This window comes from Paramisgurnus dabryanus, chromosome 21, assembly GCF_030506205.2.
Source record: "Paramisgurnus dabryanus chromosome 21, PD_genome_1.1, whole genome shotgun sequence".
Lineage (NCBI taxonomy): Eukaryota > Metazoa > Chordata > Actinopteri > Cypriniformes > Cobitidae > Paramisgurnus > Paramisgurnus dabryanus.
In genome coordinates this window covers 23,484,437-23,498,186 of record NC_133357.1, presented here as the reverse complement: position 1 = coordinate 23,498,186, position 13,750 = coordinate 23,484,437, and the positions used below count along the sequence as shown (strand labels likewise).

General features: G+C 35.4%; 1 protein-coding gene across 6 annotated transcripts in view; it reads left to right on the top strand.

Moving 5' to 3' along the window:
* uckl1b (uridine-cytidine kinase 1-like 1b) overlaps positions 1 to 13,750 on the top strand; it is a 39,195-nt gene that overhangs the window by 11,311 nt on the left and 14,134 nt on the right. For 4 of the 6 annotated variants that reach the window (XM_065286315.2, XM_065286313.2, XM_065286319.2 and 1 more), the window contains exons 4-7: positions 5,275 to 5,445; positions 9,055 to 9,126; positions 9,226 to 9,415; positions 10,977 to 11,038. In XM_065286315.2, coding sequence (XP_065142387.1) covers positions 5,275 to 5,445; positions 9,055 to 9,126; positions 9,226 to 9,415; positions 10,977 to 11,038 — 495 coding nt within the window. Of the gene's footprint in view, positions 1 to 5,274; positions 5,446 to 9,054; positions 9,127 to 9,225; positions 9,416 to 10,976; positions 11,039 to 12,319; positions 12,337 to 13,750 lie in introns of all 6 variants that reach the window. The other 2 variants (XM_065286316.2, XM_065286317.2) reach the window with 1 other exon arrangement.

The window sequence follows — 13,750 nt, the reverse complement described above, 5'->3', positions numbered from 1 at the left end:
ACTGATCCTTGTTGTTCTGCATTTACTGATAAATAAATACTTAATTTATATATTAATTTAAATACTTAAAGGACAAGTTCGGTATTTTAGACTTAAAGCCCTGTTTTCAGATTGTTTATGGTGAAATAGAATGGTTTTGACTGAAATTTCGACATTTTCGGCTGCCCTGAGAATTTTCGCGTGTTTGTGTTTCAGCTCAGACCTCTACAATGGGTTTAATGGTGCACTGGAACAATCCTTCCTAAAATCCATTAAACTTTCGTTTACAAAGACGTGAAACTCACCGAGTGGTCAGGGGTGTTCACTGGTATGCTCACACAAAAATCGCTCCAAAAGACGCATTCCAACAGGTTTTATCATAGTTTTTACCAACTCCATTGACTTGTATTAGTTGTGCTGTGAGGTACGGTATTACTCCGCGCCGGGAACTTTGTTTCTATTCTTGCAATTGGCAAAGGCGGATTAGCGCCACCACCTGGGCTGGAGTGTCTATTATTCAAGCTCTAAGCGGAAGAATGTACGGGTGTGAGGCGTTTGGAAAAATAGGTCCACAAGTTTACAACGAATGCTAAAACAGCTGTTGGAAAGCATCTTTTGTAGCGATTTTTGTGTGAGCATATCAGTGAACACCCCTGACCACTCGGTGAGTTTCACGTCTTTGTAAACGAAAGTTTAATGCATTTTAGGAAGGATTGTTCCAGTGCACCATTAAACCCATTGTAGAGGTCTGAGCTGAAACACAAACACGCGAAAATTCTCAGGGCAGCCGAAAATGTCGAAATTTCAGTCAAAATCATTCTATTTCACCATAAACAATCTGAAAACAGGGCTTTAAGTCTAAAATACCGAACTTGTCCTTTAAGTCGTAACGGCAAGGGAAATTATACCACTACTGTATTTCTGATAGCAACACTGCATTTCTGGGTATCTGCTGATACCAATACTCCGATACCGTCTTTTCCCTCTCTTCAACATCTAAGCTGTTGATATTGCATTGCTCTGTATGCCCTTTGTTTTAACTAGATATTTAAAAACATAATGCTCAAACTATGAGCAAATACTCTACTTTATCAGTTATGCAATAAAACATAAACATTATCTTTTTTTACCCAAAATGGCAAACTGCAGTTGTATACTGCTATATACTAGTATATATACTATATACCGGTCGACCGATATGGGTCTTTTTATGGCCAATGGCGATATTAAGAAAGCTGTTTGGCCGATATGAGGCAGATATAACACAAATCTTATTAAAGTTAATAAGAGACAAACAGAAAATTGGTGAAAGTAAAAATAAATGCATTTTTATTCATAAAATTAATCAATATAACTTTTAAAGTACTTAAAACACATTTACAAGACATAATTAATGTGGATCTGACATCTTGCAGTACTGTTTGAATAAGTGTGTTGAACTAGGGTGGTGTGACACAACATAACGTCATGTTAAAAAGTGAATAATGATTGGTCTGTCAGTCAGACTTTGACTTTACATTGAGTGACACTGAGGGTCTTTTTTATTACAAACACAAAATTTAAGTAATAGAGAAATTTACTGGCTGATTGAAAAAATTTATCGGCTGATGCTGATAATAAAAAAGGTCCAAATATCAGCCAATGTATTGGCCTATGCAATATATTGTCCTATCACTAGTTTTGTTTATATTGCCCAATATAAGCCTAGAAATCTAGACGCACCCTAGCGGCCGCAAAATATATTTGCTGCCAGGGTTTAGTCTAGGCACTCACAATACACTTAACAGCTCCAAAAACCAAAATTTGGTCAGGCCAATCACATCGTGTGTAGCGTCTGTGGGGCGGGCTTAACATGATGACGACAGAGCTGCAACGGTTCCTACTTGAAAACAAAGAATGGCTGCTGCTGCTGGCGAACAGCTTTCTTTTGAAGCGGCTTTGGCCGCGACTCTGGAGGACTTAGACTTATGTTTTTCTTTGAGAGAAGAGCAAATAACCCTACTGAAGTCCTTTTTAAGCAAGAAAGATGTGTTTGGAGTTTTGCCGACTGGTTACGGTAACTACGTCACCTTCTTCGTTGCTCTGATTGGTCATAGCGCTATCCTATTGCGTGCAGAGGCATTTTGAGGAACAACCTTATATCCCGCCCCTTGCATTGAGCCGTTTGTGTGAAGAGTTGCCAGACCTTACATCTTGATGTAGGTCTGGCTAACCAGGCTAGCCCAATATCACTAAACACAAAATTTTTAACATACTTTTGTTGTTTGGCGACAAAAACTGCTTGTAGTACTGTGTTTTTAGTTATTTCTTTTTTTTCACTGTGCTGAAAATTTCATGGTGACTGCAAAACCCTGCCAACATCACTTACTGTATATAGTAAAGTAGACACTATAAATTTTTTGACCTTTATCAACGTACTGTCACTTTTATTGAGGCAAAGACTCACTATTTGTCAAATCAGTACAGTCAGGTATGTTTGTCCAAACTTGATGGTACTAATTTTGTTTCAGTTTTGGGATTGTCAAATTCAAACTATAGTTTACCAGCTTTCATTTTACAGTAAACCGATTCTACAAGAACAGGAAAAGGTACAGTACATGACTGTGCAGATTATTCATGGTAATGTAACTCCACCCAGAGATGTGCAAAACTCATGCATCATTCTATTCACATAAAGAGAAATTACACAAGACTATGAAGCATGCTTTAGTAATGCTGTTAACCTTTGGGCAGTTACACTCGAAGGAATCTGAGCATAAACAAACCTGTAAGCACATCACCTGACTAAGGTATGCTGAGAAACCCAGCTATTTTTATAATTTTGAATGCAATCCCAATAACATTAGCAGACAACATTATGTCTTAATGATGTTTGAGTGAACCGTGTTAAAGTGGAGATCTCCATGTCATTACTGGAATGCGATTTACCCGTGACGCTGTGGGATACCTGACAATGCTGTCTAAACACACAGTGGTTATTTTAGATTACAGTAGTTAAGCGTTTGTTTAAACACGTTACCTGTTATTTTTGTATATCTGGAGTTAAATCTGAAATTACATCTATATGGGAGAGAAATCCGCCAGAAACGGACAGTGTTTGTGCGCGTGTTTGCGTAAATGTACCTGTGTGTGAATGTTCCACCTAAATTTAGTTTAGCTGACCTTAGCCATGTCCCCTTCGGGGGGTTGGAGTATTATCACCCACTGCTTTTCTACGTGCAGGCTGGGAAACATTAAACTTTAAACACACTAAACAGTACATATACTCAGCCTTAATGAAGTCTGGAAGTGTTAAACAGGTTGCCAATGAGTGGACAATAATTCTTACAAATGGATAGACAGTTTAAATACTTTAAAGGGGCATTGCACCCTAAAATGAGTACAAATTAGCCCATATTTTACTCACCCTCAAGCCATGCTAGGTGTATATGACTTTTTCAGTCAAATGCATTTGGAGTAAAAAAAAATATATCCTGGCACTTTTCAGCTTTATAATGACATTAAATAGTGACCCATTTTTTTTAAAGCTCCAAAAAAGCAAACCCCACACAGCCCTTGTGAGACCCATCATAGGAAATGAATGCTTTTAGGTCTATCGGGCATCGTTTGGCAGCTTAACATTGTAAATCAGATCTCTAATGGCGTGTTAAATTTGACTAATTTATGAGTTGCATTGGAAACTAAACCAAACGTTACAATATTTATTCATCACCACCTGTCTTAAGCTGTTAAAATGTTTAGGCATTGACTCTCCGGAGTCACTTTGAGTTAAGTGTCTGTTTCAAGGATATACTTCTGTAAACTTATGAACCTTTGTACGGTTCAAACCTTCAACCTATTACCCTTGATGGTAACACTTTAGGATGAGGACCTATTTTCACTTTAAACAAGTTGCCTATTATATTAATGGCTTCTTGTCTATTTATTATTCTACATATTAATGCATAACCCTTAATCCTACCCCATACCTACACTTATTTTATTTATTTTTTTTTGCTTTTTTTTGGCTTTTCATAAACCGGAACATTAACAAACACAACCTGTTCAATTATAAGTGTCAGAAATAATAAATAACTGGAAAAAAATACACTTTATATACATATTATATATACATATTTAAATAGAAAATATATAATATAAAAATAAATAAATAAAAATTAATAATAAAAAATAAAAATAGTGTATGATTGTCTGCGTAAATACATGAATATTTAAACATAGGAGGAAAGAGATATAGATATAAATGACTTTGATAGTGTATACAAATGTTATATACCTTTGTATATATCATACCTGAATATACTCCTACCTTTAAAAAACACTGCATATCCCATACCTACACTTTAACGCTACTGCAAGTACCTTAAGTATTTTATTGAGCGTTTGAGGCAAAATCTGTAGGTAATATTGAATATGTGCTATCTATACCGAAGTGTTACCCCATTGATCTCTGATAATGTTTTGCAGTTCATAACACTCTGTTTTTGCCTGCACGCCTCTGGTTTCAAACTGCCAATGCTTTTGGCAGTATTTCAGTGCCAAATCCATGCCGAAAGTGTAAGCGTGGAAAAACTGGTCAGAAGAATACAGTTCATATTTGTTTAGTGTTAATATGAAGTTGTAGTTTCAAGAATAAAACAATACAATGTTGCGAAACGTTTTCTTATGTTTGCATCTTGATTTACATGGTAACGTTTTTTTTGCGCATGCAAATTTATTTTACACTTGCAATGTCATGTACACTATGGTTGTGCCAATAGATGATACTAGCGCGCGAGAGCTTGCAACGTGCGTGGATTCCTTCCCGCATGCACTTGGACTTGTAATGCATGCGCCTCGGACTCTTGTTAGGACCTAAACGTGCACGGTATGGACTCCGGCATGTGAACTTGTAATGTGCATGATTTTGCCCCTAGAGAGATTGTTAGGTGCGCAAGGGCTTAAATCCAGCGAGTATGTTGTTTCCACACCCTGGCATGCAGAAAATTTTATGCAGGATTGATGCCATCAGTCTTAAGAAGGTTGCGGTTGTGACCCTAAGAGTTAATCAGGTTCTTTTTTTGTCCACCAATCAAGTGGTTTGTCATAAATGTGTACAAAATGAACAAATAAATAAATGAGTAAACTATTGCCCCCGATCTCACAAGTTGACTATAAGACGATCTCACTATGGGGATATCGCCCAACACTACATACACTCTGGCAAATCTTTTTGGCGTCATTTTACCTTCATATACTGTACTGAAGTCAGCGGCGTAACCTTGGACCCTGTCTTTTCTGATGTCATTCTTACAGGTTCTGACACCCGAACAACAGCTGCTGGCTGCTAATAATGATTACAATTTTGACCATCCAGACGCCTTTGATTTCAGCCTGCTGGTGCACACACTCCGCAAACTCAAGCAGGGGAAAAGTGTAAAGATCCCTGTGTATGACTTCACTACTCATGGACGACAGAAAGAATGGGTTAGTATACTATACACACACACATGCAGCAGATGTATTTACAGTATCTGTTAAGTCTTGGTTATATATATTATGTGTAAGTATATTGTTAGTGTTAAAACGGAGTAAAACTGTATTATGTCAGGCCATAGGTTACTTATAAACTGCTTTCACACATACAATCTTTACTTGGCTTTCACACATACAATCTATACTTTTAAATTGCAGTTAAGAGCTCATGTGTGAATAGAAACATTCTTAGTTTTTAGCCTTATGTTTAGACATTAGCTACTAGTTAATGTTTTAGACGCAAGTTGCGACTCTTTTCCTTACAGTTCAGTTTGAAGTCATCTAATACAATGCTGTTTGGTGGTCAAGAGCAACTGTGCACTACAAAAATACGGACCGCGGATATCATAACCCGTCATTGTTTACTACAACACAACACTGACTTTGCCCTGTGGCGGTTTAGAGGAAACGTCTGTTCTCTGACAGAGTATTTGGTACTGATGTGTGAATGATATCTTGCTGGTAAAAATATGTATCACCGTTGCGTTTGTGAATAGCACAATTTTGTATTTACTGTTAGACTCATTCTGGTAAACTTATAGTAATTCAACAAAATTACTGTTTAAAAGAGTCTATTGTTTTATAGAGTTTGTCCCACAGTTCTGCGTGCATGCGGATATTTTAAGCATATATGAGTCGTACATGTGTGAATTGCATTTGTATCATCTTGAACCAGGTTTAACAAAAACTATTAAAGATCATGTTCTTCCTGATCCCATTTTTCAAACTTAGTTAGTGTGTAATGTTGCTGTTAGAGCATAAATAATACCTGTAAAAAGATAAAGCTCAAAGTTCAGCCCTATACTTCGTATTCGAATGATGTCAATATAAGAGTTTTTGACTAAACTCCGCCCACAGGAATACGTCAGTTGTCAGCTAAGCTCAAACTGCTCTGGCTAAGCTAAGCCGCTGTCGAATCACAACACACTAAACAAACTACACAATCAGAACTCGTTACGTATTTCGGACGGAGAGACTTCATAGAACAAGGAAGACATCATTCTGTTTTTAGGACAGTAAAAACAGCAGTATACGTAAGGGATAATGTAGAGGCAGCCGGTAGTTATCGGGAAATAAGCCCCGACAGTGTGATCAGGTCTTGTATCACACTGAAGGGGCTTATTTCGCGATAACTACAGGCTGCCTCTACATTATCCCGCTTATTGCATGGCTACTTGCCACATAAAAAAAAAACTGGACATGAATATGAATTTGAAACTTTTTATTGGCATATTTGTTTTAAATTAACATTTTTATCCTTCCGTGAAACTTTACACAGATGCATAAAATGATCGTAATACCTTATTAAGATCCTCTGCTTCATACTTCATACTACTTCATTTTTTCTCTTTTAGTCAGTCTTTGAGAAGTTTTAATGCCCATTCTGTATTTTTTTGTGTGTTGGCTTCGTAGCTGTCATGCTCTATTTTGTCAAGTTCAGTCTCAGTAAGCTCTCTGTGTCTTGTCGTTGTTCGTTCTTCTATCCACTGTTTAAATGTTTTGTTTTTTCCGTACATGTTAAAATTAATGTCAAAATTTCCATTCTTAATTGTGGTTGTCCACTGTTTGTCACAAGATGGCCCCAAACAGTAATCTTTGTTGGCGCGGAGGGATTTTAAACATACAAGTAGTACCGGCTATGCGTTATTACTTTGGAGCGGTTATTATTTGAAAAGAACGAACCTGCAAATGTCTCAACTGACCAATCAGAATCAAGCATTCCAGAGAGCCGTGTAATAAAGATAAGTAAACTGTGTGGAAAAATATGAACACATGTTATATTGTGCACTGTAAACACAACCAAAGCTTCAAAACCACAGAAAAAAATAATTTTTTGTTGAAAACTTTCAAGTAAATGATAGTTACGCTTTAAATTCCTTTCTTGCTGCACTTAAATTGTTTAAGTATAATCAATTTGAAATGTTACTATTCATTTCAATTTTCTTTTACATTTTTGTTATTATAAAAAAAAAATTGAAATAGCCTAAGCTAATTCAACTTTATTTTTTATGTAACAGCAACTGTGACTACAAATCAACTTACAAATTTAAGTTCAACATTTTTTACAGTATAGAAATGTTGGCTCAACAAAAAAGGAAGTTGAGGCACTAAAATTATTAATTGAAGCAAAATAAAGACTAACTAAAACTAAAATAAAATAAATGAAGCTTTAAATTAAATGTACTGTATAAATTTAAATTTAACTCTTAAAAAGCAATATTATTTTGAAAAATCTTCGCTCAGTATGCTTTTGCTGTCTACAAACAAAACAACACGTTCTATCAAGTACACATAACCACATCACAAGAATACAACGTTTGTTATGTTGAGGTCATGAGAAAACAACTTTTGTTATCTCAAAATTATCTTAATCATCAGAAAGAAAGCAAGCAAAAACTATATAGTACACACGGCTTGTCTTGGCTTACATAAAAATAAACATGAAAACAAAAAATATAAAAATAGGAACTAATTTAAAATAACATTCAAACTAAAATAACTCTTGAAAAGAAAAATAGACCAAATAAAATTTTTTACCCAAATAAACATTTACACAGAATTTATGCAATTCCATTGTATTATGCAAGATTTCGCATCTTTTGTTTTTGTCACACCCACTTTGCTTGCAATCAGTTTTATGGCTGTCCGCTTGCTCTGAAGGCTTACAGTACATTTCAGGGGTGGATTCTGATTGGCTGGCTTGATCAACCATCACATTGCTCTCAAGTTCTTATCTTTTTAAGTTAGATGGATGATTTGTCTAGTGTACAAAGTAACATTCAAAAAAAATTATTATTCACTTCATTCTTAACTAGTAGTTACTTCAAAACACTGTTTATTGTGTAATAATAGTTTTTAATGTTTTTTGAACATTGAGGGGCAGTTTCCTTGTTTTATGTAGGGTATGTTTGTAAAAACACTTGAATGTCCTAATATAACTAAAGGGCGATTTATAGTCGTGCGTAGGCTATCCGTAGCCTGTGCGTAGCTCTGCGTAGCCTGACGCGCACCTCACAAAATTTCTAACAGTGCGTCGGCTCTACGCGGACCGTAAGCGCTGTGATTGGTCCACCAGAACCCCTCCCGTCAGGTAAAAAAACTGCGTCATAGGTATTTCCGTTTGAGACGGTGAAAACAAAGATGAGCCAAGTTGAGGAGTGTTTGAACTCAAACTGAAACATAAGTCGCTGTTTATTTACTTCCATCATTGCTGGTCTTCTCAAATTATACACAACAAGTTGCTATTTCTTCTTCGTTTGTGGGTTAACTTGCTTAGCTTCTTCTTCTGTGACGACTTCTGCTGCTACTGTGGTTACACGCGTGATTACTGCCAACCAGCGGTTTCGCGTGTGTTTGCACGTCGACGCGGACGGCGATGCACAAGTATAAATGAAAACCGACGCGGAACCTACGCCGTCGCGGCTACGCCGTAGGACCTACGCACGACTATAAATCGCCCTTAAGGCCTAGTCATGGATTATCTAAAACCTGTTCGGGAAACTGCCCATGAAAGGAGTAATATACAGAGAATAATTGAATTTTTGTCTGTTATCTCTCTAGAAAACCGTCTATGGGGCCAGTGTCATTATATTCGAAGGAATTATGTCTTTTGCAGATAAAGAGCTGCTGAAGGTAAAAATCATGCTAATATAAAATATTTTCTGTATCTTTATCCATCTTTTCAATGACATGATTTGGTTCATCATCTGTCTGTGATGATCTGTCTTCCAGCTGTTGGACATGAAGATCTTTGTGGACACAGATTCTGACATCCGTCTGGTACGGAGACTGAGGAGGGACATCACAGAACGAGGACGGGAAATTGAAGGGGTGATCAAGCAGTACAACAAGTTTGTGAAGCCAGCCTTTGAACAATACATTGAGCCTACCATGAGACTTGCAGACATCGTGGTGCCTCGTGGTGAGTAAGCCGTTGGTAATAGACACTGGATTACTAACATTCTGCTTACTACTATCCACCAGTGCTGGTCTCAAACTCCCGGCCCCACAGGCCATTTGCGGCCCACCCTCTCTTTCTATGTGGCCCACGTCACCTTTTCAACAATATAACATAATCTGGCCCACAGAAATAAAATGTGTTCACTTTGTTTCATATTAGTTAGTTTGTTTCATATTGTTAGTTTTAGTGCCAGGTTTTAATAGGCCTTAGTTATTGAAGATAAGGTTAAGAAAAGATTTACTTATTTTTATAAAATAATGTATATTAAAAAGATAAAAACTACTAAAATATTTTCAATATTGTATTAAACATGAAGCACACACTGAAAATAATCTCTGGTTGCACATGATTGAATTAAGTTTTCTTCAAATGATTTTTCTTAAATAAATTGTTGGATGTAATTTAATTATGTACACCAGTTCCACATGATTAAAATGAAATTAATTTAAATGTATGTTAATTTCATTTTATGAAAACATAATTTAATTATGTGCAACCGATGTCCAGAAGGTTTTTTTTTTTCAGTGCACATGCACTGTGTTTTGGTGTTTTTGCAAATCCAATCTAACGTTATTTCATACATGTATGAAATATGCTGATATGCTGAAGAAATGTGTATTTGCTTAAAGGTACAGTTCAGCCAAAAATTATGTTAAACTCATGATTTACCCACCATCAAGCCATCTGAGATGCATATGTCCATAATTTTTCAGACAAACACATTTTCAGTTATTTTAGAAAATATCCTAGATCTTTCCATTTATAAAATGTAAAGTTATGGGGTCCACCTCCATCAAGTCCAAAAAATGTGCATCCATCCTTCACAAAAGTAATCCAGATGTCTCCAGGGGGATAAACAAAGGCCTTTTGAGGGTAATCCGTTGGTGTTTCCCTATAAGGAAATATCCATATTTAAAAGTTACATAAACGAAAATAACTAGCTTCCGGTAACGCCGCCATCTTGATCGTGTCCGCATTGAGATGAGAGTGTGCGTACTTTGTGAAGGGTACTTTGCTGCTGCTCTGTGCATTTGGATTACTTTTGTAAAGGATGGATGCATATTTTTTGGACTGGAAGGAGGTGGACCCCATAACTTTACATTTTATAAACGGAAAGATCTGGGACATTTTATAAAATAACTGAAAATGTGTTCGTCTGAAAAATGATGGACATATGCATCTCGGACGGCTTGATGGTGAGTAGGTTTAATATCATTTTTGGATGAACTATTCCTTTAAGTATACTTAAGTTTATTATTTTCAGAATATGTCTGCTATTGGTTCTGGTTGTCTTACTGGTAATATTGCAGTATGCAGTATTTTTTTCTACAGAAAATTCACATACAGTGGATCAAAACCTTTGATAAAAGTTTGTCTTAAAATTTTAAACAATTTCTGTTCTTGTTTTAGGACAACTTTAATTTACTTTTTGAACCACTTGAAATGTTTACAAGTGTATATACTGCACAATATGTTTACTGTACACTGTTTTATTTGTTTTTATGTCCATTGTTTCCTGTAGGTGGTGGCAACATGGTGGCCATTGATCTTATAGTGCAGCATGTACACAGTCAGCTGGAGGAGGTAAAGACAATAACATGAACAGAATTAACATTTTCATATTTAGAAGCAGGCAATACTATATAGGTAAAATATATTTTGATATGGAGGAAAGACAAAATAAAAGATTTCATTTAATGATGCTTGCCATGTATTTCAAGTGCACAATATCACCCCCTTCTGGTTCAAATGATCCATAAGCTAATAGTTCACCTAAAAATGAAAATCCTCTTATCATGTACTCACCCTTGTGTTGTTACAAACCTGTATACATTTGTTTACACACGAATATATTTTGGGGAGTGTCTGTAACCAAACCGATCACTATGGAAGTCAATGGGGCCTCTGATTGGTTTGGTTACAAACATTCCTTAAAATATATTCCTTCGTGTTCATCAGAACAAAGAAATGTATACAGGTTTGTAACAACATGAGGGTCATTTTTTGTTTTCATTTTAGGGTGAACTTTCCCTTTTAAAAGGCCTGCTTGTCACTTTAGCATGATAAAAGTTTTTACAGTATTTATTTATAATTACAACGAAAAAATGATCTTTATGTATTATGATTTTTTTTCACAAAATAATTTTGAAATGAAAAGTTAAATATTAACAAATATGTCATCTGAGTTGTAGAAACACTGCATACATTTTGTTATTGATAACTGTTTGTATTGTTTTGTTATTTGTTAGCGATTATTGTCATTGTGTGATTGTCAGAAGAAGTGAATTTATAACGCTTGAGTGCATTTCGCAGATGGAAATGCTTTGTAGTGTACTAATATATGACTGAAGTGTGGTTTTGTAGCACTAACTGTATTGAATTGAACTGCAAATGATGTCATTCAGTTTTAGGCCCACAGGGAATTTGCACCTAGAGATTTCTGCTTAATTTAAACCCCATTGACAAACGTCTTTGCATGTTTGTTTATTAAAAATTCGGTTTAATAATGCTTTAGCTATTGCAAGGTATCATATGAGATGTAAGACACTTGGCTCTAACAGATTTCACTTAGTTCCCATTCTTACTGTTTTAAATGCTTGAAATCATCCTATTTTGTATAACTAATTTAGTTCTGAAAGTATCATGTTAAATCCCAACCCCTAATTTGTTTAACTGTTAAAATGTATTCCGCAAAATTGAGCAAAAATCAATTTTTAAACAGTTAAAGTCAGCAGATTCCTTTTGGGCCTCCTGGTTTTCTGTAATGCTGGTGTGACACATTTGGTTTGGCTTTGCCTCACTGCACATGGATTATTCTCTCCCCACATTCATTTCTCCTTCCTGTTCCTCTCACCGGTGACACAGCGTGAACTCAGCGTCAGGTAGAGTAGCTCAGCTCATCACTCTCTCACTTCCTGTCACTGTCGCCACTGGCATCCTGGGCAGAAGTTTCCCCTCAGTGCTGATCTAGAGTCAGGTTCTGAATTAGATCTGATAATGAGGGTTCCTATAGCTGCAGTGCATTAAGTCGTGGGTTTGAATCCCAGGGAACACGCACTTTATAGCTTCAATCCACCATAAGTCACTTTGGATAAAAGTGTAATGTTAATGGATAATGATATTCAGTAATGAGAACTCTGGCTTTGGATCAGTCCATTGGGGCAACTACTGTATCATTACACTGTCCCCCATTGACATCATCTTCCTCCTGAGGCCTGCTGTACTTCCTGTAGTTATCAAAAGAGGGCGACGTCTCAGTTTTTTTCTGCCAGATGACTTCTCAGTCTGCACATGTGGACAGTAATGAGTTTTTTTTTTCAAATAATGAAATATTGTAGTACATAAAGGTAATAGGAAGTCAAAATAAAATGATATTGGATTTTAAAAAATTAAGCCAATCACGATTTGGACTTCTGTGACCAATCCTTTACCTTATTTTAAAAAATAGCAAAAAAATAATTTTGTTCTGGCAAAATACTATTTTAAAATATTTTCTGGAATGAAATTGATCTTTAATTAAACAAAAAATATTCCAAAGGTCCCAAATAAAAAGACATTAAAGGGATAGTTCACCCCAAAATAAAATTTAAGGTAATGCTTTATTTTACAGTGCTTTGGTACACAAGCTAAATGGATTTACTATAGTAATAACATCTAATTTTGCATATATATATATATATATATATATATATATATATATATATATATATATATATATATATAAAAATAAATATATTTATATATAATAGTAAATATATATTACGAGTTTCGTTGCAAAACGAGATAACTCTTTTTTTTTCAGAAATCTCGTTTTTTGGTTGTGCATTACAATTAATATCAATTTAACTGCAGTTGGTTTGTTTTGATTTAAACCTTCATAACTTAAAAAATACAGCTAAGTAGAACCATAAATCAAAATAATAACATGATAATAACATGTTAATGATAATAACAAAATAATAACATGATAATAAACATGTTTATATATATATATATATATATATATATATATATATATATATATATCACACCCACACAATTAACCCTAAACCAAACCGTAACCCTATGTTCTTTGCACATTTAATACTAAATAATAAATCCGACCTTATGTTTTGTCAGTCACGTTTACACAGGTCAGGTTGGATTTTCTGCATTTTTCACATCTGTAGCAAGCATTTTGAATGGTGTTTTGACATTACAGCCACCGTACAAGCAACATCAAAATCAAGAATAGCATCTGACAAGTTGATCCACATCGTCTCGCAGCACAACGTATGACAAACAAAGTGAGGAGTA